Source organism: Parus major, chromosome 17, assembly GCF_001522545.3.
Source record: "Parus major isolate Abel chromosome 17, Parus_major1.1, whole genome shotgun sequence".
Taxonomy (NCBI): domain Eukaryota; kingdom Metazoa; phylum Chordata; class Aves; order Passeriformes; family Paridae; genus Parus; species Parus major.
This window is the reverse complement of record NC_031785.1, coordinates 10,319,862-10,345,230: the sequence shown is the minus strand read 5'-3', so window position 1 is coordinate 10,345,230 and position 25,369 is coordinate 10,319,862. Positions and strand designations below refer to the sequence as shown.

The window sequence follows — 25,369 nt, the reverse complement described above, 5'->3', positions numbered from 1 at the left end:
CGGCCCTCAAACGCATTCCTGGTCCTTTCATATACAGACGGAGGGGAAGGGAGACGTTGACTTTGAACCGGCCCCTTTGTAGGCGCGGGGCCCATTGTGGCGGTGATAGTTTTAGCTGGGGGATGTGGAAGGAGTCAGTGTGGTTTCTCGGTGTGTCCCCCCCCCATACATTTCAATGATTTTGGGTGATTTGGGGGGGGCTGCACGAGGTTATTGTGTAGGGTCTTTGAACACCAGTGACCACGATTCTTCTGCCTGCTCCAGAGGAGATGGATGGATGCATCCTTCCATCAGCCCAGATCTGGAACATGCTGGTGTTTCAGGCTTGGCCAGGCTCTGTCTAACACAGCCAGGGATCAGTGGGATCCTGCTAAGAAAATGGGAGCAGAAAAAAAAGTGTCAGCTTTATTGGTTCACTGAGATGGCAGCAGGATGGAGAGGGCCGAGGTGTACTCTCCTGAGATCTGCTCATCCTCCCTTTGCTGAGTGTACTGCTGTGGCACTGGTGCTTGGGATTTTAAGAGAGTGGATGAGCACGAATTATGTTTTATGCATGGTCAGGCTGCACTTTTCTCTAGCAGGTGATGGAAAGGCCATTGAGGCTGTGCTGGATACCCCTGAGTTGCCCACCGAAGGGGGGCTGCAGTCCTACCTGTGGTGGGTCAGGGTCCCATAGTGAGGGGGCTACTCCAGGACAAATTAAGAAGGACTGGACAGGGAGTTCTAGTCCAGAAACCCTGTGCCTGGAGGAATGATGATCTGCTCCCTGTCAGCTGGGCTGCAGCTTACCCAAGAGGACAGTATGGAGTCAGTCATGCCAAGGGGCCAAGGGGAAAATCACAGAAGGTGTTTTGGTCCAGTTCTGTCCTCTTATTACAAAGGTCCTGGGCTGCAATGTGTGTCTCACCTACACCAACACAGTGCCTGATACACCAATGGACCCACCCCATTGTGTTACAGCTGGGGGAAATGAGGTGGGGGCTGAAGCTCTTGGATGTCTGCAGCACAGGTGCCCTGTCCCTGGACAAATGACTCTTCCATGCCTGGATGTGTGGTAGGGACAGGGATTCCCAGGGGATACAGAACTCCTGTGGCCACCGTGCCTGGAGCAAGGGGGTTTTCCCAGACAGAACAGTCAAGTTTTACTATTAGCTAGAACTTCCCAAAATGTCTGGATGTGCTTCAAGAGAGATTGCTGGGTTGTGGGAGCAGAGGAAGGACAAATTTGGGGACCTCAATGGACACGAGTGACTTCGAGTCTGGGTCTCCCCAGGACTGAGCCCTGGGGGCATCTCAGGTTATTTGGGGTGTGCATCACCCGGGGGTGCAGCTGGAGACCCCCATGAGAGAAGCATTCCGGGTGGGTGCTTTTGCGGTGAGTCAGCACCCACCTCCGGCTGCCGAAACCAGGAGAGATGGTATCAGCCTGATGGGGGGGTTTGGCGTGATCAAAGGAGCTCCGCTGCACACAATGCGGGGACTCGATAGCCCTTATCTGTCACCCCCGAGGTGCGAAGGGCCCCGTGGGGGCTCGGGGCGGAGGTGGGGTGGGTGATGGGTGCTGAAGGGCTGGGTGCGGGGGCTCCCACCCGACCTTTCTCTGGAGAAACCTCTCCTGGCAAATACTGAGACAAGAAAATTATCCCAGGTTCTTTATGTGCCTAGGAAAACCCTTGGGAAGGGTTTGAACGCTCCTCCAGCTGCAGAAGCAGGATGGCTGCTCACTGGCCCCTAAGGAAGGTTTGGGGACCCACAACATCCTCCCTCCCGGTCCCCTTGTCCCATCCTGCTGTCGAGAGGAGCCCCCCGAGCCGCGGGCCCCATACCACACACTCGCATGGGTCTCAAACATCGTCGTTTAATAAAATCTCCTTTTAAAATAACTACAATTCATACAACAACGACAAGAGGTGTGGGGAGAGTGGCAGCAGCCCAGGGGAGGGGGAGTGCAGGACACGGGGACAGAATCTGTGCCATGATGGCCTCTGTCAGCTACCCCACCAGGGACAGGGATGGTCCCATGCCACCATCACTCACCAGCACATCCCTGCCACTGCTGCCTGCCCTGCCCATGTACAATGGCTCCAGTGAGCACAAGAGGTCACCTGTGGCTGTGACAGTCCACAACAGGGTCTGGACATGAAGCCACAGGACAAAGTAACCCAAACCCTGTTCTGGGCCTTCCACTGGAGGGGTCCATGGCCTATGCACCTGGGAGGATTTGAGGAAGAGCACTGGGCTTCAAGCAAAAACATGTTGGTGAGGGCTGGTGAGGCTGGACATGGGCAACGGAGGGGTGCAGAGGGTCTGAGACCCAAGAGATGCCTGGGATGGAGCAGTGGAGACTGTTGCCTGCCACAGAGGGATTCTCAGAGAACACACAGTGCCAGGCTCCACAGGGATGCTGCCAGGGCATGAGCTCTGTGGGGTTTGAAGCAGCACAGCAAAGCCCCCATGCCTTGACTGCCCCTCTCAGCCACCCCAGCTCCTTCCAGCCCTATTCCTGCCTCCCCCACAGCCACATAATCTTAAAAACAAAACTTTGAACACTTTTTCTTGAGCTTTTACTCCACTGAGGCCTGTGGTAAGAGAGTCCATCCTCTGCCAGCACAGACTGGGCTCCCAGATCACAGTGGCATTGGGACTGTCCTGAAGCCCAGCACCCCTAAAGGGGTCAGAGCACAGGGCAGCAGCTGAAGGAGCATCCTGGGGAGTGATGCCAGTGCCTGCTCGAGCTTCTCCTGCTCCTGCTATTGGCTCCCAGAGCACTATCCTGCTGCCAGGAGCTGCCCAGGCTGGGGTGGAGGAGGCAGAATGGGCACTGAAGCCCTTAGTGATGACACCTGCTCCAGGGAAAGGCTCCATCCCTGGCAGATGGGCTCTGGGCAGGCTGTCAGCCCTGATACCAGGCATGAGCATGCCCAGCCCTCCTGGCCCTCTTCTGCTTTCTGACCCTCTCTCTGACTCCTTCCCAGCTGCTATGCATCAGCCTTGCTGCAGCCAAGGCAGCAGCCCCCTCCTGAAAGCCAACTACAAAGGGACAGTGCCAGGGCAGCGCCCCCAACAATTTCTGTGCCAAAGCAGCCGCCCCCTGCGCCCCGAGAGTTGTGAGCGAAGGGCTACGCAGGGACGCGATCACAGCAGCAAAGAGGACAAGGACGCTGGAAACGGGGGCAATCCCCCCCATAGCTGTTAGTGGGTGTTTATTGGGCAGGCGTCAAACAGTCCGGCAGCGCGGGGTCAGCGTCCCTCGGCCCAGCTGTGGGTGCCCCTCCGGCACGGCCACCCCGCCGGGCACGGCCGCGGGCACAGTCTGTAGCAAGCTCGGGCGCAGGAGATGGGGTGGTTACTGGTGCGACTTCGGGTTGGAGGGGTGTAAGGAGGAGTCATCAAACAGTGGGTTTCTCACTTCCATTTCTCCGGTCTGCCGTGGTGGAGGGAGAGGAACGGGGGAAGGAGAAGGCAGGAGGTCAGACAACAGTTGGGATTCAGCTGCCCCATCCCAAGGGGTTTGGGTCTGAACCCCAGCCCGGCAGGGAGGAGGGAGGAGGAGAGGAGGGCGACCTAGTGGGCTGCGATGGATGATGAGCACCAGGACTCCCATGACCCGGGAAAGGTGCTGCCTCCCTGGCAGGGGGGGATGAAGCAGGATGACATGTAAAACCCAAGGTCTTGGGTGGGATGGGACCCCACAGCTGGGCTGGAGACCCCAGGACAGCAGTCCCAGCCTGGTTGGCAGAAATAGAGTTCTCTGCTCAGACAGGGGACCTCAGGATGGGCCCCCCCAGTACGGCTGGCAGGAATGGCTTGCCCTGCCCAGACTGCCTGCCTGCCATCAAGTGTCCTTTAATGGGCCTGTAAAGACCCACTGATGACCCTCGATCTGGGCCCTGATGGCTGCACTCGGCACCTATTACCATGTAAAAGGCTCCTCTTCCTCCCTTTGTGCTCTTTGTACCTAGGGCTGTTAAGACCTGCCCTTCCCCGAAGTCCCCTGCTAGCCAGGAACATCCTCTCTGGATGTGAGGGGTCACAGGTCTGAGCTCTGGGAGTTAGGATGGCACAAGGACGAGCCCCCCACAGCCCTGGTGCCCGGGAGCAGTGACCTGTCACTACAGGGATGGTGGGTGAGGTGTGCCAAGGGCTGCTCTAGTTCTCTGCTCCCTGGGAAAAGCTTTGTGCCAGGGCATGAACTCCTGCCTGTGAGACACTCACTGGAGAGCTTCAGTGGGAACTGGCCAGGGACATGGAGGGAGCAGAGCGGTTGGACCACCTCAAGGTTTGATGAAGAACATGTGGAAAAGGCTCCTCACACAGAAGCACACATCCCAGGCACATGTTGGACACCCCCACATGCACAGGGACTCCCTGGCCCTCCTGCAACCGCATACCGGAGCTAGCCCAGGGCACTCATACACGGTGAAGTCTCCATCCTCATTCTCCTCATCAGATGATGCTGGGTCTGGCAGCTTGGGCTCCTCTTTATGCCTGGGGGGAAAAGACGCAGAGAGGAGATGAAGCCCAGTGGGATAATTAGGGCCATCCCAGTTAATGGCAGGACCTGCTCTCTGCTCCCAGGCTGCTTACTTCTCCAGGGAGAGCATCTGCTGCTTTTGGTGCTGGTAGTGGTACATTTGGGCACTCTGAGCCAGCGTCTTGTCCCCGGGCTGTGGAGAGAGCAGGAACAGCTGAGGAGGTTGGGCTTTGGAGGGCCCCAGCCTGGCTGGTGGGGGGCCTTTACTGTGTGGGAATCCCTCCAGCAGAGCACTGGAGCCTGAGTGCCAAACACTCCACAGGGAGGGACATGGGCGCCTTACCGAGATCTTGTCATAGGGCAGGGGGCTGGCTGCTCGCTGGGCTGAATACTCTGCTTTCTGTGCCAGCCTGATCTCCTTCTGCAGCCTGCCAGGGAGGGGAATTGGAATCAGAGAATCACTAAGGTTGGAAAAGCTTTCTAAGATCAAGTCCAACCATTAACCCAGCACTGCTGAAGTCCACAACTAAACCATGTTGCCAGGTGCCACATCCACATGTTTTCTGAACACTTTCAGGGATGGTGAGCCCTTTCCAATTCCTGACCGATCACATGAATCTTCCCTAATGTCCATCCTAAATCTCCTAAATCTCCCCTGAGACAGCTTGAGGCCATTTCCTCTCATCCAGTCCCTTATTCCCTGGGAGAAGAGCCCAACCCTCCCCTGGCTGTCCCCTCCTGTCAGGGAGTTGTGCAGAACCAGAAGGTCCCCACTGAGCCTCCCTTTCTCCAGACTGAGCCCCTTTCCCAGCTCCCTCAGCCACTCCTGGTACTTCAGACCCTTCCCCAGCTCCATTCTCTTTTCTGGACATGCTTCTGTCCCTCAATGTCTTTCCTGCCATGAGGGGCCCAATACCAGGATTTGAGGTGCCTCACCGGTGCCCAGTGTGGGGCAAAATGACGTCTCTAGTCCATCCTAGAGGATATGGGGAGCCATAGGAGCAGATGACTCCATTCACGAGCCAGTGACCCTTGGAGGGTCAGCCCTGTTCCCCATGATGGCACCAGGACAGGCATAGCCACCTCCATCCCACAGGGCCTGGGCACAAGGCACCAATGTGCTGGCAGTGTCAGCGCTCAGCGCCACAGTGAGGCCCACAGCAGGTGCCACCTGCTCCCAGGAGCCTGCATCTGGTGCAGGGGTGTCTCACTACTATCCTCCTGCCCCAGCCATCTGATGCCACATCTTGGGGGGACTGGCAAGGGTAGTAGCTGCCTCTCTTCCGATCCCTGACGCCTGGGAAGTGTGGTAATACACTGCCCTGGGCACAGGGACACCAAGGGACTGTCAGCAGCCCCAGCTCACCTGCACCAGCAGATGGCTGCCACGATCAGCGCTGAGATTCCGGCCACTGTGCACACCACAATCAGCCCTGCAGAGTTGGAGAGGACAGCAAGGGACAGCAGGTGAGCTGGCAGCACGGTGACACCAGCCCATACTTCCCTGGTGAGGGTGTGAAACTTCTCCCTTTGAGTCCCAGGGTCTCACCAAGCACCATGTTGTCATTTGCAGGGATGGGAGATGCCTCCACCGGGTACTTCTGGACCGTGGCAGTGGTGGGGAGGGTGGTGGCTGCCATGGTGCCAGCAGGAGCCTGCTGCAGATGCCCCCCTCTCAGCCCACTGCTCGCACGCTGTCTGCCGCGGTCAGGCACCAGGGTGGCTGCAGGAGAAGACAGAGCAGTGAGTGGTGCCTGGGCAGCTCCAGAGGGCAAACCTGCCTGGGGTGCAGGGTCTGGCTGCCATGGGGTCCCTGGCACCGCCAGGAGCAGGGAGTGAGCACTTACTCCTGGGTCTGCCATCCTGTAGAGGGTGGTGGCGAGGAGCCTCCTGCCTGGCCAGCACATCCGCAAGAAAATCAATTTCTGCCTCCAAGCTGGGAATGGAGGTCCGTCCTACAGGAGAATGAATGGGTGTGAGATGGGCACTGTGGGGTGCAGCTGTGTGCCCACCCCCAGGCCAGACCAGTAACTCCAAGAAGGGGCTCCTGTCCCAGCTCCAGCAAACACAGGTGGTGTTTAATCTGAGGCCCCTCAGACGCAGCTCTCTCAAAGCTGGCCCCCAGGGCCCATGTGTGTCCTTACTGCTTTCAGTGGCATTTTTCACCCCACAAATGCTGGAGGATCAGGAGCAACAGCATCTGCCCTTGTGCCAGAGGCAGCAGGTGCTGAGGACTCTGTGAGAGAGGGCAGGGTGTCAGCCCCCTGGTGTGCAGGACCTGCCCTGTGTCCCTGCCCCTTGGGTCACTAGCAGCCCCAAGTGAGGAGGGATGGGAGCTGGATCATAGACAGATACTCCCCAGCTGCCCTGCTGCTGAGCAAAGGGGGAGAAAGAAGAAGCCACAGTTTCTTTTCAGAAACTCACTCCCCCGCATCCATCTCCGGACTGTGCTGTCTGCACATGGGGTCAGAGCTCACCTTTGCTTTCAGCTAGCTTTTAGCTAGCTAAGTTCCCTGGGCTGTTATTTTTCTTTTTTCTTGGATCTGTTCAAACCTGCTCTGGACTGAAAACACAGAAAAACACTGGCAGCTCATGCCTGTGGCCCACTGGGGCCTGGGCCTCGGCACTTTCCAGCACTAGAGGGACTGATAAGGGACTGAGCGAGCCAGGCTACACCCCATGAAAAGGACTTTCTGAATTTGCCATCTCTTCAAACAGCAGGAGGTTTTATTGTTTAATATTATTCATTTTTAATGTTTGCGAATACTTTGCTTGTTAAACAGTTTTCCCCACTTTTCTTCAAGGAAATCTTCCCAAACCAGTTGGGGGAAGGGGCCGCTTGAATTTGTTTCTGGAGGGACCCCATTTGTTTCTGGAGGTTTTCTCCCAGATTTGCCCCAAACCAGGACACTTTGCCAGTATTCAGACTGTCCCCTCAGGGAAGCCCTGGGGGCTAAATCCAGACATACAAAGGCAAGGTGGTACTTGCAGCTTGATTCCCAGATAATTCAAGGTTACAACCATTACATCTCCTCTGGAATCTGTCCTCACATCCAGTGTTTGGAAATAAACCCTGATTCCATCTGGAGCTGTGCACAAAGGCCACCTTGCTGCCCCATGAGTCAGAGCCACATGAGCCAAAACACAATTTAAAAGGGGGATACTCCTGCTTTAAACAAAAGCACTGAAAGTTACTGTCCCCACATCCTCCATGTCCTTGTGTCCCCAAACTGCCCCCAGCCTCCTACGCTTAGCTGGAGCCCTGGGTTTCCCTGGCTCTTTGCACTCTGTCATTTGCATCCCAGAGCAGCACCATGGGCAAGTGGAGCCAGGTTGGGGCTGTGCCAATGCCGTGCTCAATAGGTGAGTGCCCATGGTGCCAAGGTGCCAGCATGGGGCCCTGGTCTCCCAATGGGTAAGGGAGTTGGCATGGGACAGTGTGACAGCCTGTGCCTGAGGGGGACATCCTGGTGCCCAGGATGGGGATAGCCCTGTGCAAGGGGACATCCTAGTGCCTGAGATGGGGACATTCTGTCTCTAGCTCCCTTCTGTACTCTGGGAAAGGTCTGTCTCCATAGGGAGACCATCAGGTTGTGTTGTTGGTGCTGGATGTGATGTGGCTGGAAAAAGGAAAAAAATAGTTGAAAAAGCAGCCAAAGCAGCTGCCAGGTCCCTCAGAGTCTCCCATCCTGTAGCAGTGTGTGAAGTGGCACATGGGAAACTGAGGCAGCAGTTTGGGGTCCCAGTGCTGCTGTAGCACCTGGGTTGTGCCACTTACCTGCACTAACCAGCTTTATCACCAAATTCTCTTCCCATGGCTAAAAGCTGCCCACCTCCCATTCTGTGTGGCAGCTGAACCTCCCTCAGTGATGCCACAGTTGCCACCACACATTTGAGGGCACCTCAGCCCTCAAGGGCTGGGTCCTGCCAGGCACTGTGGGTGTGTGTGATACTGGCCCTGAGCTGCTCCAGGAAACAGGGAGCTGGGGCGAGACCCAGTTCCTGCCTGGCTGCCCCAGATGCAGGAGCAGAGATGCTGCGGAGGAACAGGGTCCAGGCAGGGCACAGCATACAGGGCATGCAGGGCAAGGATGGGACAGGGACAAGGACAGGGCACACAGGACATGCACAGGGACACCCGGTGGTGCAGGCAGGGCTTGTGCAGGGTGCAGGTGCCCCCTCATGGTAGTTGTTACCACTGCTGCTGCAGTATGGCATGGCCAGGCTGGCACACAGCCCCCCAGCGCCTCTGCTCTGCCCCTGGCCTCTCCTCAGGGCTTCCACCTCCTCAGGGCACAACCCTGGGACACACACCTACCCTGGCAGTTTGAGGAAACAGGGACCAAGGAGAGACACATGTGGCTTCCACCCTGGGCTAAGGAAAACTGTGATTGACAGTGTCCACAGGAGGGCACAAAATTCCTACAAATCCACTAATTTCTATAGTCCTGGCCCAGGATGGCTGACGTCCTCCTTGGTGCTGGCAGCACAGCAAGCAGGGAAGGGGGAACCCACACGCTTATGACCTGAAGCCCCTTTTCCCCAAGTGCTTCCTGCAGCCCAGTGGGGGCTCCATGCTGGTCAAGCAGAGGCAGGGATGAGACCCACTATCTCAAAGCACATCAAACCCATCACAGCACACGGTGTGCACATGCAGCACCATGGTGTGCGTGGGACTATGTGGACAGCAGCAGCCAGGTGCAGACAGCCAGCTGTGGGATGCACTGCACCCAGATTCCCTGCATCCCATCTCACCTCTGCACTGATGCTGTGCCGGGTATGCCGAGACCCCTACACATTATAATGGCAGCAACACGCCACTCACGTGCATCGCCCTCCTGAGACCCCAAATGGGGCTCTTCACCCAAAAATCTGCTCTTGGGAGAGGACCCCTGGTTCCTTCCACGAATGGTGGCACAGCAGCAAGATCCCAGGATCGGTGTCACCGACAGTCCAAGTGGCTCAAGGATGTGTAACCCTTTAAAGGAGCTGCCTACATAGCAAAAGGGCTGCATGGGTATCCCCTTTAAAGGCTTAGGCATCCTTGGGCTACAGCAGCCCTCTGTTTGCCTTGCATTCCCTCTAAGTGTAGCTATCACAGCCCCTCTTCATCCTCACAGCCTTCTCTGGTGTTGCTACCACACGAAGGTACAGGCACGATGAGAAAGCCCTCATGGAAAAATAAATGGTGCCTCCCTGCCAAGAGGAGCTGGGCATCCTCAGGATGCTAAAATAGAGGATTTGGGAGAGAATCCCCCTTTTTTATTTACTGCAGTCCCCATACTTTTGCTGCTACAAGCTAGTGGCATTGCTTGAGACAACTGGATGGGACTGGGAGAGACCTTGATGTCACCATCCCCGCAGGGTGGGTCCTTAGAGGATGGTAGTGTAATCCTGCATCTCTCTGGGTGAGGATGCAACTATGGCCACATCCTTCAGAAAGGAGCTGGGTTGCTATGGAGATGCCAGCACACGTGCAGCCCTTGTAAGAGGGGAATTTGCTCTCAAGACTTTTAAATTTATTATTACAAAATAAATGATAAGCAACTGCTAAAGCCAGTGCCAGTGGATGAATAGTCCATGGCAGAGGTGCTGACTGCTGTCAAATGTCAAGTCTGGACCACATCCCAGGGGATGCCATCCCCTCTTATCCCCCCAGCCATCCCTCTCATTTCAGCTAAAGGGCCTTGCTTACATGCTCAACAACACAAAGCAATCCCCCAAAACCCAGAGGACCCTTCCATGTCTGCATGGAGTTCAGATGCAGGGGGAGCTGCCTCCCTGGCTCAATGACCAGTGCTTGTCCCTCCTGCCTGGCACAGGGAGGGACATGCTTTTAGAAATTCTCCAGGAGTTGGGAACCCCTTAGCAAGAGACTTTTGGGGGCAGTGGGAGTGAAGAGTGGGTGAAGGGTGGGCTGGGGCAGATGTCAATACGTTCTGCACCAGGAGATGACTCAGAGGTGCTCCAGAGTACCTTGCATCCAGGTGGTCCCCAGCAAAACCCACCAGGAGCAGCCTGAGGACGTGGCCAGTCCTGGCCTCTCCCCCAGCCACAGAGGGCACTCCACTTTATACCAATAAATAATTGTGTGCCATAATTATGGTCTTTACTCACCTGTGAGATGGTCCCATGATAAGAGAGCACAGAAATAGCTCTGCCACAGCTTCCCAAGCTGCATAAAGAGTTGACTGTCATGCTAAAAAATGCCTATGCCTGGCCAGAGCACTGTCTTTGCAGCTGAACCAGGGGCACAAGGGTCAAAGCTGCACTGGGAGCATCCTTCAAGTATTGCAGTAGCAGTGGGATGGGTGACATGGGCTGCTGCACCCAGGCTGTCACAGCCCCTCAGATCCCTTGGGGACAGAGCCAGGAATAACGCCCCGTGCAGCCCCCAGTGCCCTGGTATGCAGCCAGGGAATGGTCCTGCCCGTCACAGCTGACTCCAGCCCTCTCAGCATGGACGCTGGGCATCACCCAAGGAGGAAACATCAGTGAACCACAGTCCAACATCTGAAACCAAAGACAATCAGGCATTGCAACCTGGCTGGTTGGTACCAGCTCAGCCCTGGGATGGGTGAGGCCACAGGCACCTGTTTCAGTCAGCCACAGAATCAGCCTAAGTGACCACTCTGTGCTGAAAGCAGTGCCCCTGCTCCTGCAAAGACAGAACCCTGGAACAGCCAGGCAGACCCTGGAGATCCCCAGAAGCTGCCTGTCCTACTCCTGTCCTTGGAGGTCCTGGGCTCCCCACAGCGCTGACAGGGCCACACACAGTCACCAGAGGAGGATGCATATAGAGCAGGGTGGGGTTGCCAGCCCAAAACCACCCCCACAGCTGAGGTGAGTTGGGTGAGACGGAGAGGAGCAGCTGTCCCCACAGAGATACAGCTGCCATGGAGAGAAGAGAGAGGATGGGGTACTGCTGGGGTGGGGGGGCGGTCCTGAGGCACAGAACCTTCCAGAGCTGCAGGGTAGGTGTGCAGGCAGAGGGGTGGAGGATGGCTGCACTTACCACTGGGTGAGAGCTGCTTCTGGACACAGCGGCCGTGGTCATCCTCCTGGAAGGGGGGCAGGCAGGGCCCGCAGGCACCTGACCCCGGTGGGCAGAACTCTCGGCGCTGCAGGGCACAGTCCAGGCTCCGGGGACATGATGATGCTGTGGGGACAGGACAAAACAGCTCAGGAGATGGAGAGGAGTCAAACACGCCCCCAGCTCTGTTCAAACCCTCTTGGTGTGGGACCCAGCCGCCCTGGGCTGTCCATGGCTGCTTCTGCTGCAGCTCCCCAGCTATCAATGGGCTTCACCAAAGCCAACCCTGGGTCCTGTTCTGCCTCCACAAAGCCTTTAACAGCTGGAATTAACCACAAGCTTAATGCCTAAGGAGTTGGACTCAGTGATCTTCATGGGTCCCTTCCAACTTGAGGTAGCCTGTGATTCTGTGACCTGCACAAAGCAGTATGCAGTGATGAATAGGCAGTGCCCATACCCCTCAAGATATGGGCACAGGGTGCCACCCCATGGGAGTGCTGCAGAACGCTGAGCCCTGCAGAGCTGGCAGTCACCAGGATCTCCTGCTCCTGCCTGCCCTGCATGGGGAGATGAAATCCAACCAGCACAGTCAAATACTTGTCTGATGACTGTCAAATCAGAGGTCCCAAACAACTCCCCCAAAGCCCCAGCAGGGTGTGACAGTGCTGGTACCAGCACTTACCTCCCATTCCATGGCATTTCCTGGAGCAAGCAGTGGGAGCCAGCCCTCCCTAGCACTGACCTGCACCCTAAACCTCACTCGCAGTTTCATGGGGCATCTCATGCCCATGTCAGCCCCAGGAAGTCTCCACTCCCTGGGTACAGGCACGAGGCCCCCAGGCTCCAGCCTCACTGTGCCATGGCAGTACCATCACGGCTGGGTTTTCACCTCAGGAGGTGGATCTTCCTGAGGGACACAAGAGCCCTGTGTCTTACACAAAGCTGAGTCCTGGACCAGGTGATGGTGGCAAAGCATCTGCAGAGTTGGAAACAGGAACTGTGACATGAAGGGCCAGCACTCAGGTACCACCTGCAGCAGGGGACACACTGCGGTCCTGGTTTTGATGGTGACACTGCTGGTCCTGCTGCAGCACAAGTGTCTTTGTGTGCAGCCATGCCTGCAGGGTTCCCACAGGCAGCAGCGGGCAGGGATCAGGACTGAGGGGCTGCACTGAGAGCAGGATCAAGACTGAGGGGCTGCACTGAGAGTAGGATCAGGACTGAGGGGCCAGACTGGCAATACATCACAGCAGGAGCCCACTCCCAGCACTGGCCCATGCACCCCGAGCAGTCCCTGCCAGCCCTCGCCGCCCACACCGGCACCAGCAATGCCTTGGCCACCCATCTGTCCATGTGCCTGGGGATGACAACACAGGGACAGCCCCTGTGCACTCCACAGAGAGGGGAACCGCAACTGTGGGGGCTGTCCTGAGCATCCCCAGCCCTGCAGCACACCAAGGGCAAGGGGGACAGCACCCTGTACACAGCTGAGAGTCCTAAACAGGATGGAACCACCAGGACACAAATCATGACAGATCTGCTCCCCCAGCAAGGGGCACAGGAAAGATGTCACCCCAAAGCCACACAAGTGGGATATGCACCCCCCTGCCTTTGTATGGCCATATTCCACCACCAAACTGCTCCCTGGAGGGTGCAGCTGCTACTAAGAACCCCCAGCCTGTGCCCATGCACACATGCCACTGCACCCCAGGAGGAAGTCATCATCACGGGATCCAGGACCATCTTCTCCACCTTGGCTGCCACTGGCAAGGGTGCAGAAACAACAGTTTTAATGCTGGCTGACCCCCATGCCAGGCAGAGCAGCCTGGGGGGGTTGCTCTTGGGGTGGGGGAACATGCCCATTGTGCCCCATGGGAGCTGGGTTTTTTGCTGGACTATTTGCTCCCCGCAGATGGTGTGGGGCTTGGCCACATGGCTGGGTGGCAAGAAATGCTTAATGGGCAAATAATCAGATCTCTAAGCACAGAATCTGGACTTAGCTTCTGGCTTCACGTCCCTAGAGTTACTCTGAAGGTTGCTGTGTTTAAAAATCAGGGCAGGAGGAGGTTGTGGCACTGTGCAGTCTCAGGCTGCAGACACACTGGGGTGGGGGACACATCTGTAGGGGCCCTTGTGTGTGCCACAGGTTCATGGAAACACTTCCTCCTAAAACAGATGCTGCAAAAAGCTTATCACTGACAGAGGAAGTCACCCCAGGGTGGGTCACCCCACAGCACCAGATATTGACAAGACCCTCAGAGCCACCTTATGAGGAGCAATGAGGGCAGAGCCCCGAGCCAGAGTCCAGCAACTGGGTAAATAAAGCCCAGGCTGGATCCCAGTGAAGGCTGTTATCTTTGTTTGAAGAACAAGTTATGCTTGCCCAGCTGTCACTGGCTGCAATTCAGAGCTCCCCGTGTGCCACCAGCCAGCGACTGGTGAGCTGGCATCGCTGTGTGGGCACCCTGTGGACTGAGGGGGTCCACAGGGGCTTTGCCACTCTCTGAGCCCGCCTCAAAGCCCAGCAGTAAGAGTCTTGTGCTGGTGGGAGTGAGCACCTCAGTGCCATGCTAAGTGATGGGGACCAAGCACTCTGAGTGCCACCACCCAGGCACCACATGGGCACCTCCAACCCTGACTGCTGCCACCCTGTGGGGCTGCCAAACTACACTGCCCCAGTGCTGTGCCACCCTCGCACACTCACACGTTCCTGGGGGCTGGTGCCACCCGTCCAGTGCTCAAGCAGACAGGTGGTGGATTCCCCAACACTCTGGCCAGGGGTCCCCTCTCCTGAACACCCACCCCAAGGTGGGCTGGCACAGCACAGCACAGCTGGGATAAGTGTACTGGGCCAAGCTGCTGGTGCTGGAGGAACCGAGTGGCTCCCTGCAGGCAGGACCCCAGCCCAAGGCCAGCAGGTGCATGGGACACAGCAGCTGGCACAGACAGCAGGTGAGCACGAGTTGGGGACACATGTAATCAGGAACAGAGCTGTGCCCAGGAGGAAACATGGTCATGTGAACAGCAAGGCCTCTGGATGTGTTATCCACAGGGGAAAGCTGAGTGCAAAGCTCCATCCCCAAGGGCTCACCCTGGGGAGAGCTGTGCTGGGCACCCAGGGTGGTACTCAAGACCAGCAGAATGCTTGTGACAGGGGCTGCCCAGGCAGGGCATAGAGCCACTGGCAGTCACAGATTGAGGAGCAGCTCTTCCACACTCATACCAAAACATGCAGGTGAAAAAGAAACAAAAATAAACCCAAGGAGGACATTTGTGTGGCCAGGGAGGCAGGGACTGCCCCTGTTTCGTCACTGCTGCAGATAGAGAGATAAAAGTGAACGTAAGAGGATAATTAATTAGCACCGAGCACTGGTGTGAATGTTTAAGGTCCCAGCAATGCCAACACCCAGCCTCCCTCTCAGCTGAGTTGTGCCAACAGTTTGAGCTGGCAGAGCCCACGGGGCACTGGCTGCACAGCCACATGGGCACAGAACAGCCCACCCAGGACCACTGGGTCTGGTCCCTCTATGGCAGCAGGACACGGCCCCTGGGCATGTCAGGACATGGGCACTGAGCATGGGGGGATATCGGGGTGTCTGGGGAACAGGGTGCAGGTCTCACTCCCATGTCAGGCCCCTACATGCTGGCTGAGGCTGAGGAAAGACCACAGCAAGGCCACGACAGAACCCCAGCAGCAGTAGAAGCAGCCCCTGCAGGGCCTGCAGTGGTGTGGTCTCTGCCAGCTCCACTCCAAGGTCACTATTTCTCCTCTTCCTCATCTTCCTCCTCAGCCAGATAATGTGGGAACTGATGTTGGCTCTACCTGCCCTCCCAGTACTTGCATGGCCAGCAGGCACTGGCCATGGCTCCCTCCCAGAGCTGCAAAGTGCTCCTGGCTCTGAAGGAGAGCTCTGGAGCAGGCCCTGGGCAAGCTGGTGGGCAGGCATCAGACAGAGAGGCTGGCATGATGCCCCCACCAGACCCCAGCCCCTGAGGTCTTTCTTCCCCCTGTCCACAGCCTCCCTGGGCAGGGGCAGTGCTGCTGTCCAGCAGCAGGCTGGAGCAGGGGTTGCTGAGGCACCCTAGCACCTCACCTGCACTGCTCCATGCCCAGGGATGTGGCTTCTGAAGTGAGTCAGGGCCAGTCACTGCCAGCAGCTGCAGTAATGCCAGGCTGGACGCTGTACACACCAGCCACGGGTGACACATAGACTGACTGTAGGACAGACACCCTGCTGGTGGCTGTGACCTGCTGGGCTTCCTGACCCAGCTGCATCCCTCTGCCCTGCTGTCTCTTGCACTAGGAAGCAGGTGGATGGGGACTGGATTGAACCCCCAGAGCAATGCCCACTCCTGGACACAGCTGGCACCACTGCTCAGGCAGTCCCTGTGCAAGCCCTGCCACTGCCAGCAGCTGCTCACGTCACTGCTGTGTTCCTGCCCCTGAAAATGCAGCAGCCAAGCCCCCTCCCACACAGAGACAGCAGAGCAGGGCTCTCTGCAGCGCTGACCCTGCAAACCAGGACTTGGGGGCTGCTGGTCACATCACGTCACTGCTGGGGACAGAGCATGTGGCACAGCCATGGCCACCAGTCTGGCCCCATGTCCTGCAGCAGCACTGGTGTGTGCTAGTCCACCAGTGGGGGAGCAGCTGGAACTGCTTCTTTGTGCTTCAGCAGATTTGGTCAGACAGATGCAACATGCCATCAGCTCCCATCCCAGCTTTGGCTGGTGGGTGCTGAGGTCTGGCCCAGCTGGCTGAGATGATCTCCAGCATAGTTTCTGTCACAGCCAAGAAACAGTGCCAGCAGCCTTGCGTCACAGGCTGGGGACAGGGAACACCTGTAGGGAACCTCTGGGAGCATTCCCCATGCCTGCACAGCAAACAGCTCACTGCACCCTGCTCCCAGTGAGGGGACAGTCCCACCAGACATGGCCTCACCCAGGAACAATGGAAAAAGGCCTCATCAGCACTCCCCTACTCCCACCTCCTACTCCCATCCCCATCCTCACCCTGCTGCTGCTGCTTTGGGGGCACCAGCCCAGAGCCCTGGGCTACAGGCAGTGCAGACAGTGTGGTGGGCACCCATGTTGCAGCCCTGAATGACAGGCTTCCAGAGGCTTGTCCTACTTCATGTTCATTGCCAAGGGAGAAAGGGAGGGCCAGGAGGAGCTGAGCCAGGTTCCTGCAGAGGTGGGGAGATGCCAAGCCCTCAGCATCCCCAAACACATTGCCTCCCAACTACTGGTGTTCCCCCAGAGCCTGTCCCTGCTCTAGAGGAGACCCCATCTACAAGCACCCCAAAATCCCAAGTTGCTCCTGTTCCAGGCTGGGACAGAACCAAGCGATCTCCACCAGGCTGAGGGAGTGGAATTTTGTGTCATCACTACTCAAAGCCCTTAACTGGGCCAGAAAAATCCCTGTTCCTTGCCCTGGCAGCCTGCTTGCTGTGCAAATGGAACAGCTGGATTGGGAGGGTGTAGGAGCAGGAGACAGCACCAGGATGGGTGGAAACAGCTCCAGAAAACCACAGATTTGGACCTCAGCAGAGACTGGGCAGAGCCAGGATGTAGAAGAAGACATGGCTTCCTTGCCTGTGGCCAGTGAGGAGGGCATCAAGCCACTGAGACACCCCCTGCTATCCCAGCCTCAACAACCCTGGATGCTGACAGCCCCAACTCCAGCCCACCAGGGGCTGCCACATCCAGGATCTGCACCACTGCATCCCACCTGTGCCCCTGCCATGCCAGGGAGTCTCCAGCCACAAGTGGCTTCAGATATTCAGGAAGAGAAGAAATAATAAAAAAAAACAAAAGGCAAAACAGGTGTCACACACCATTTCCCCAGGCCTGCCCGCCCAAACCTGCTGCTGGCTTTGCTTCACTGCCTGCACACCCACCCATACTGGGGACCCCAGGCTGCCACCAATGCCACCTCATCCCAATGCATCCGGCTGCTCTTTGCAGCCTGCACCACCCACTTTAAGTCTTGTTCATCAAGTTTTCCTCAAGTAAATACCAACGAACTTTGTACATGCCCTGAGCCTGCTGGGGCTGGGGTTGGGCTCTTTAATTCCCTTTTTATTGGGCAGGTTTTGCACCACGTCACAAGTGAAGCAGGTGGTGGTCAGGGCTATGGTGCAGAGCAAGCACCATCGAGGGGCCCCTCCTCACACCCCTGAGGTGCTCTGGAACACTCCAGTGAGTAGCCCAGCACTGTGCTGGACCCTTGATGTGCCAGCATTGCAGGGGATGGGCAGCACTGGCACCACAGACCCACCAGAAGCACTGAGCAGTCTGGAGGGAAGGTGTCGGGTCCAGCTCTCTCATCTGGGCATTCCCATCAGCAGGACAGCACTCCATGCTGTATCCAGTGAGCGTCTATACACTTGCCCAGTGAGCTGCAGCAGAGCCACAGCCCTGGGTGAGCTCTCTCTGTGTGATGGCAGGGAGGTGGGAGAGGGCAGCCCACCCCACAGCTCAGCATCCAAGGAGCCGTCAGGCCAGAGGCCACCACAGCTCAGTCATCTGAAAGCAGCCACACACTCTCACTACTGGGCTGGAAATACCCATCTGGAGCAGCAGTATCATTGCACCCACCACGGCCAAGATGCTCTTTAGCAAAGCCAAAGCCAACTCACACCACCACCAGAGATATCCTGCAGCTTTTGGGAAAGAGGCACCAGCATAATTTTGCTGATGACTCCAGCAGCTCATTGTTCAAGGTGGGAATTCTGTCTGTCAAGCTCCCTTGGGTCTAGTCATGGCCTGGCACCAGCCCTGGTGCTCCTACCAGCCCATCACCCTGAAACAGGTGCCTGGGGACATAGCTCCTCACCCATGGGTGCTGGAGCAATAGGGGCCAACCTTCATGGCTGTTGGAACAGCCATTAGAAGAACAGCCATTAATTAGAAGTACAGCCTTTGGAAAAAGGGCTGGCAAAGGGACTCTGGGTGGGCACCCTCTGTGCTGGTGGACATGCAAGAGCAGAGGCAGGTGGAAACACAGGGGCTGCAGCACCCACCCCACTGGGGCTGCACCCATGGCTATGCCTGTGCTGATTCAGCCACCACCACTGAGAAAGACCTGCAGGGCCATTGTGTCTAATGGGGCAGAACCCAGAAAATAAGAGGCTCCATCAACACAGAAACTGGGGGTCCATGGGATGCACAACTGCATCCTAGGGGTGCTGGTGTACGCAGCATCCCATGGCTCTTGAAAAAGGGCTGCAGATGGTGCCAAAAGAGCTGGACCCAGAGATTTTGGGGTATATGCTGAATAGGAAGAGGCAGCTCAGGGAAACCCTCTCCCTCGCAGCCAGGAAGCCAAGAATGATTGCTGCAGGATGGGTCACATTACAGCAGCAGATTACCAGGTTGCCCTCTCTCCCGATTTAGGCCCCCCCCGTCTCTCTGACAGGTGTGAGATGATGAACTCCCGGAGGCAGAGCAGCTCCTCACCCACAGGAGAGCTGCGGGCTCCCCAGGAACACTATCCTGCTGACGCCCAGCCGAGCCCAAGCAGCAGCCATGGGTGTGCTTTGGGTGCACTGGAGACCTGTACCTTCCAAACCTCCTGTCTCCACCTCCACCATACTCTCCTTTCCATAGGAACAGAACAGGAGCCAGGAGCTCAGGAAGCCCCTGTATCATGATGAGTCAGGATCCTCGCCAGCACTCAGCTGACATGTCACCTCTCATGTCACCCACCTAGTGTGATGGGCTCCCACTCAAACAGCAAATACCTCTTACAGGCTTTGCCATTCTTAATCTGTGCAGGAGTTACCCCAGCATGTGCCACAGTGTGCATGGGTTAACATGGGCAGTTGCAGCTCGCGGTGCTCCGGGGCAGGATAAGGCCGGGATCATGACCTGCTCTGGCTGCGTTTCCTTCCTCCAATTCAAAGCGCACTTCAGGCACTTAATGGCCAGTTTCCTTCCGTTGCAATTCTGGTTAACTCATGAAGTGGCTAATTACAGGCCTGTAGCTGCCATTTGGAGTGGCAACAGTGCTGGGTTATGCCCAGGCACAGGAGGGAGATAACTCAGCACTGGCAGTGGCATTGGGGCCAGAGGTTTTAGGGCCAGCCAGCCCAGGGGAGCCCAGGGGAGCCACTACTCATTCATGGACCAGACCCACAGATTTTGGTGGGGATCAAGCACCAGGGCACCGTGTTTATGGATTCAGTGCAGGGATGGGGCTGATGGCAGCTTCTGTACCCTGTGCCCAGGGACCCAGCACCCTGCACATGGGGAGAGGCCATCCCATCACCCCTCTTGTCCCTGGGCACCAAATCACCCATCCTGTCCACAACATGCTCATCACCACATTGACGCTCTTGTCTGCAGCAGCCCTCATCAATTTTCTCGTTCCTGGAGTCAACACTGTGCTATCACCCCTGCTGTACCCAGCACACTTTCAGTCCTGTGATCCCTTCTGTTCCCCCTGCCCCTGCCACACTGTCATCCCTGATACACCCATCACCCCTCTAGTCTCCACCATCCACCACCAACCTCCCTGTCCCCAGTGCCCTGACCACACTGTCACCCACCTGACGCTGTGCTCCCCCGGAAGCACCCGGCAGGACTAAGCCGATTATCCCTTAATACCCCCATGGCCCAGAAGAGACATTTCAGGCAAACATCGATGCACCTTCCCCTGTGCTGTGGGAAGACCTGGGCTCCCTGGGGACTGAGAGATCCCTGCGGTGGGGGACCGGTCTCCAGAGCTGCCAGGAAATCGCAGATCCAAAGGACCTGACCCTGCACAGTGCAAGCAGCAGGCCCCTGGCTCTGGAATTCCAGTCTCCCAACCCTGAGCTCCAGCTCTCCACACACCGGCACCCCCAGGGTATTGCTGGGGTGCACATGGATTTGTGAGTCCCCACAAAGCTACAGCAAAAGGGATGAGGGACTTTCACCCCATCTCTTCCATAAACTCTTCCTTGATGCTGGAATTATCAGACATTTTTCCACCCGTTCTCCCTCCTCAGGCCTGCAGACAGAGCCCTGCCCATGTCCCTGGCATGGGTACTAGCTCCTTGGAGCCTCATGGGATGTCTGTGCCCCACATCCCAGCTCCTCCACAGCTCACCCCCACAAGGGCTCTTTTCCCACAGTGGGAGCCAGCTGAGCACATGTAACCCCAGATAACAAGGTGAGGACATTATCTCCAAGAATAAAACCACATGGAAAATTAAACTCAGGAGCAGCACCCCAGCTGCTGCATGGAGAAACAACTGGTCTGCACCAGTGTGGCAGAGGACACCCCACCATGCAGCCATGGGAGGCTTGAAGGGATGGGGCAGCTGAGTGGGACCACCGCCCACCACTGCCACCACTCCAAGGGTGGACCCAGCCAGCCTTTCATGTGCCTCAAGAAAACACTGGGGCTGCTTCCTGCAGACCGACTCACAGGATTTCAGGACTGAGAGACCACTCCCTGCACTCGGCAGGGCAGCCAGGCCCCTGCAAGCACCCCAGGCACAGCACCAGTCCTGCTGTCTTGCTCCCAAGAGCGGCTTGGAGCTGTCACAGCTTCAGGGGTCAGCATGTAGGTCCCTGAGGCCACTGCACCCACTGTGCCCCAACCCTGTGCCCAGTGCAGCGATGGACAAGCAGACAAGGAGGAAAAGCCGAGAGATGAACAAGCCCACCACAGACTGAGCCTGGGAACTTCCCAGGGAATGGCTCCTGCCTAGCCATGCCCAGCTGGGAACTTTGAGCACTCCCTGGACCACTGCAGAGCAGGGGCAGCCAGTATGAACACCAGCATCTGTGCTCCCACCCGTGTCCCTGCGGACTGGCGCAAGGAGCAGCAGCAGCGCAGAGCCAGCAGGTCAAACCTGGCCAAATGGGTCACTTGGACTGGAAACAACTCAGACTTTGCTGAGCATCTTCTCCAGATGTCTGGGACGTGAAGTGATGGCTGTGGTAGCAAGGTTCAGGATTATTAAAAAATGGGGTTCTAGCCTGTCATCCCATTTGGAAAACATTTCTTTTTTGTTTGCAATAATAACAAGGATAATAACAGATGAAATTCGGCAACCTAGTTACTCAAGTGGGAAGAAATACAGCTCTCACTCATGTTCCATGAAAATGAATCCAGAAAAAGCAGCAAGGCAGGGCCTCTGCCCAAAGCCTGGTGTGATGCATAGAGACGTGGGAGAAAGAAGCCCAGCTGAGGAGCAGCAAACAAACCTAAACCACCCTGCAGCACCTCCAAAGCACTGCTGCCCTTCATCCAGCTCAGATCAGGCTCACAGCAAGATGAGGATGTTACTGAGCCACGTGCAGCTGCATCCCGGGAGATGGCATCTGCTGCAGGGGCTCTGGGTTGCAGCATCAGCCAAGGAAAGTGAGAAGGAGGAGGAGGAGACGCAAGTCCTCGTCTGGATGGAGCTACAGAGGCAGGAGGACATGGGTATGGTGGTGCAGGACCTTCTCCCTGACTCTCTCCTTGCCAGGAGCCAGTTTCATCAGCATACCAGAGAGCAGGAGCTGCTCCAAGGCCTGCCACCTTCAACCTCACAGCCATCCCCAGAGAAAGCCAAGGCTTGGCCCCATCTGCCTAGGAAAGGCAATTATAAAGTGAGAAGAAACAGCCAATGCTTCCTGTGCCCCACTGCACTCAGAGGAAGGTGGTGGGGTCAGGATAGAGACTCCTTTGCCTGCCCAGCATCCCAGGGATATTTCTTCCACCAGGAGAAACCTACCTGGAGTTCCCCACTGCCACATGCCACACAACCTCGAACCCCTGGCAATGGGATACTGCTGTTGGGAACAGTGCAAAGACACCATCCCCAGCTTTTCTCAGGGGAAAGAGGTTGAGCTGAAAATCCAACCCCACGTGTGCCAAGAACGTGCAATATCCCAGCACTGGAACAGGCTGCTGATGCGGTGCCAGGCCAGTCATGCTCACCTCACCTCCAGCATGCTTCTCAGGCTGGGAAGGGAAGGGAAAGAGAAATTCTCACCACCCCCCCCGACAGCACCCAGGCACAGCCACCCCAGCAGCCCCTCAAGAAACCCAACCAGCACTGCCAGGCCAGATGATCCCACACTAACCCCTTAAATTCAGAAGGAGTGGAGATTATACTGGATCACTGGTGGGTCATCCGAGCTGCCTGGATCTCCTTCCTCCCCTCTCAGCCTGTGTCAGCAGTACCTCTGGCTGGGCCACCCCAGAGAAGGAAGCTTCCCTCTGGCTTGTGGGAAGGGGGGGAGCGCAGGAGCATCCCCGCCACTGCTTCCAACCCTCTGACATGGAAACACACAGACGTTTTGATCCACTGGGAGATTTAAAAACGATTGCAGCTTCCCACCATGCCACAGAGCAGGCGGGAGCATGGCGAGGCCACCCGGTTCCAGCAGACTGTCTGTCCTGCCAGGAGCCCGAGCAAGGAAACAATATCGGATCCACAAACAATGCTGGGAGCCTGGAGGCCTCTCCCGGCTCCTGCGCCAGCGAGGCGGAAAGCACCTGCCCGAGACAGGCCGTACCTAGGCAGGGCCATGGCACCTCCCCGAGGGCTTGGGGCTGGCGGGGGGTTTTGGGTCGCTGTTCGTGCCCACGACAGCCCCGTGCTCCCCAGCAGCGGGCACAGAGCAAGGGGACACGGAGCATGTCCAGCGCCAGAAGCCCCAGGAGGGGAGATGCCCTAACCCAGACCCCGAAACTCAAGCAAATCAAATCTGAACACCCCGAAACAACCCTTCAGCAAACAGCAGGGCAGCTTAGGGCGGTGCTCCACGGGAGGAGGCCACTCATTCCTTCTGCCCCGGCGGAGAGCAGAAATGTCACCGTCACTGGTGTAGCAGGGCGATGCTGCGGCTCCTCCCGGGGCAATGAGGCAGATGGACAAACAGGGTTCCCTCCAGCGCAGCCCCGGCGGCTCCCCGAGATGGCTCGGTCACTGCAGCACCTTTAATTTTTTCTTTGTTTCGGTGTTTTTTCATGTTGTTTTATTTTTTTTTTCCTACCAATAAATGTGTTTCATGAGGCCCGCTCCCATGACTATGTGCTCCTTCCCCACTCCAGGATCCAGATCTGTGGGTCCCTCCAGCCCCCCAGACAGATGCTGGGGACAAGCCCTGCGGCGCTGCCACCCGCTGCCAGGCCCCTGCCTGCAGCAGCGGGCAGGAGAGCGACGAGGAGGCGCTGCCCGTCCCCGGGGAGCGCTGCGGGGTGGGAGAAAGCCCCGCGGGGCTTCGTGGCAGAGGCACCTCCTACCTCGCTTCCACCCAAGAACACGAACACCCACGGATGCTGATCCCTCGTGGGGATGGGCATAATGGGGAAAGAGGGGCAACCGCACAGGGATCGTCGTGGGAGGGGACACGAGCATCCGCGGGGGAAGGGTGAGGACACGAACACGGGAGTGCGGGGAACGAGGAGGAACTCACCGGCACGGGCGAGGCGCAGACGGAAGGATCCGAGGGCGGCGAGCAGCAGCAGCGCTCCGCAGCGGGCGGCAGCGCCCCGGGCCGCCACCATCGTCCTCGTCCACGGGCACGGGCACGGGCACGGGCACGGGCACGGGCACGGGCACGGACACGGACACGGACACGGACACGGGAGGGCGCGGGGCCGCGGCGAATGCGGGCGGCAGGGCGGGGCTGGAAGGGAGGCGTGGCCAAGCACATGGGCGTGGTCAGACGGTGGGCGGGGCTCTCTGCGTTTGGGCCCCACCCCCTGCAGCAAGGGCCGCCCCGCCCGTCCGCCATCACCGGCCGGGGATGCTCCGAGCGCTGCCCCTCGGAGCCTCTCCCAGTGCCTGAGGGGCCTTCAGAGAGCTGGAGAGGGACTTGGGACAGGGGTCTGCAGTGGCAGGACACAGGGAATGGCTTTCCATAGCCAGAGGGCGGGGTGAGATGGGATATTGGCAAGAAATTCTTCCCTGTGAGAGTGGAAAGGCCTTGGCTTTCCACAGGTTGCCCAGAGAAGCTGTGGCTGTGTCATCCCCGGAAACGTTCAAAACCAAGTTGGACAGGGCTCTGAGCAAGTGGCAGGTGTCTCTGCCCATGAACCATGAATCCAACCCAGAGAAGTTGGACTGTACGATCCTGAAAGGTCCCTTCCAACCCAGTGCAGTATATAGTGCTATGCTGGGACCTGGTTATTCCCCCAGTCTCACATGAATGGGAGTGGAGAGCTGGGGAATCTCAGCTGTGGGTCGTGTGGCTGCTGGGGTAACGTTCAGGCTGATGGCAGAAAGTGTCTCATCCTTGCCTGCTCTGCATCTGTGGCACCTGGCTGGGTTTGTCAGACCTCATCTGCAGCCATTGGCTTTGGAGAGAGCTGTGCACTGCCAAACCACCCCCTCCCTTCCCAGTCAGAGCCACATCCCTGGATCACTCCCTTGAAAAACCTCTTCCCATATCCTGGATTAGTCTCACATCTCTAGGGTTTGCTTTCCAACCCCTACATCCCCTTCAGACTACAAATGTCCCGTCTGGCTTCAGAACACTGGGTGCTTGGTGGAGATGTGCCTCCACAGCCACAAACCCCAGAGATGCCACATGAACACCCCAGTCACACCAGTAGCCATGTCCAGTAGGAATGCCAGGTTGTCCCTGTGTGCTGCTCCTGTGGAGTCAAGGGATGCTCTGCAAAATCCTGGCATCCAGTCTCTGGCCCCATGCTCTGGGCACAGACCTGAGGCCTTGGCATGCACACAAAAGCCAGTGCTGTATTGGACCTGCTGTCTGGGATCCTGCTGGCCAGCATGTGCTGCCTGATTCTCCGTGTACGGATTCCCATGGCTGTGCAGGGCTGCGTGGCTGGGCTCAGCCCCAGCCGACACGCTCACAGTGGGAGCCCTGTTAGAGTGTCAATGGTGCTCTGGCAGCCTGTCAGCCCA

At 57.5% G+C, this 25,369-nt stretch overlaps 1 protein-coding gene across 2 annotated transcripts; it reads right to left on the bottom strand.

Moving 5' to 3' along the window:
* Positions 1–1,838: 1,838 nt before the first annotated feature.
* NPDC1 (neural proliferation, differentiation and control 1) lies at positions 1,839–24,093 on the bottom strand. 2 transcript variants are annotated; one of them, XM_015645220.3, is made up of 9 exons: positions 23,913–24,090; positions 11,490–11,633; positions 6,322–6,429; positions 6,024–6,197; positions 5,841–5,907; positions 4,818–4,902; positions 4,588–4,667; positions 4,392–4,488; positions 1,839–3,424 (listed from the first exon to the last, which is right to left on the bottom strand). In XM_015645220.3, exons 1-9 carry the CDS (start codon positions 24,001–24,003, stop codon positions 3,347–3,349), a joined length of 924 nt encoding a protein of 307 aa, XP_015500706.1. In that variant the 5' UTR covers positions 24,004–24,090; the 3' UTR covers positions 1,839–3,346. The 2 variants fall into 2 exon arrangements, with proteins under 2 accessions (XP_015500706.1, XP_015500704.1); XM_015645218.3 differs by having other exon boundaries at positions 4,588–4,902; positions 23,913–24,093.
* Positions 24,094–25,369: the final 1,276 nt, after the last annotated feature.

What these genes read in the sequence shown, in the direction of transcription:
- NPDC1 (XM_015645218.3), bottom strand. Translation starts at nt 24,003, where the DNA reads ATGGTGGCGGCCCGGGGCGCTGCCGCCCGCTGCGGAGCGCTGCTGCTG. An exon ending in ACAGGATGGCAGACCCAGGA is followed by an intron (nt 6,198 to 6,321) that starts GTAAGTGCTCAC and finishes CTTCTCCTGCAG; the next exon opens with CCACCCTGGTGCCTGACCGC. An exon ending in AAATGACAACATGGTGCTTG is followed by an intron (nt 5,908 to 6,023) that starts GTGAGACCCTGG and finishes CCAACTCTGCAG; the next exon opens with GGCTGATTGTGGTGTGCACA.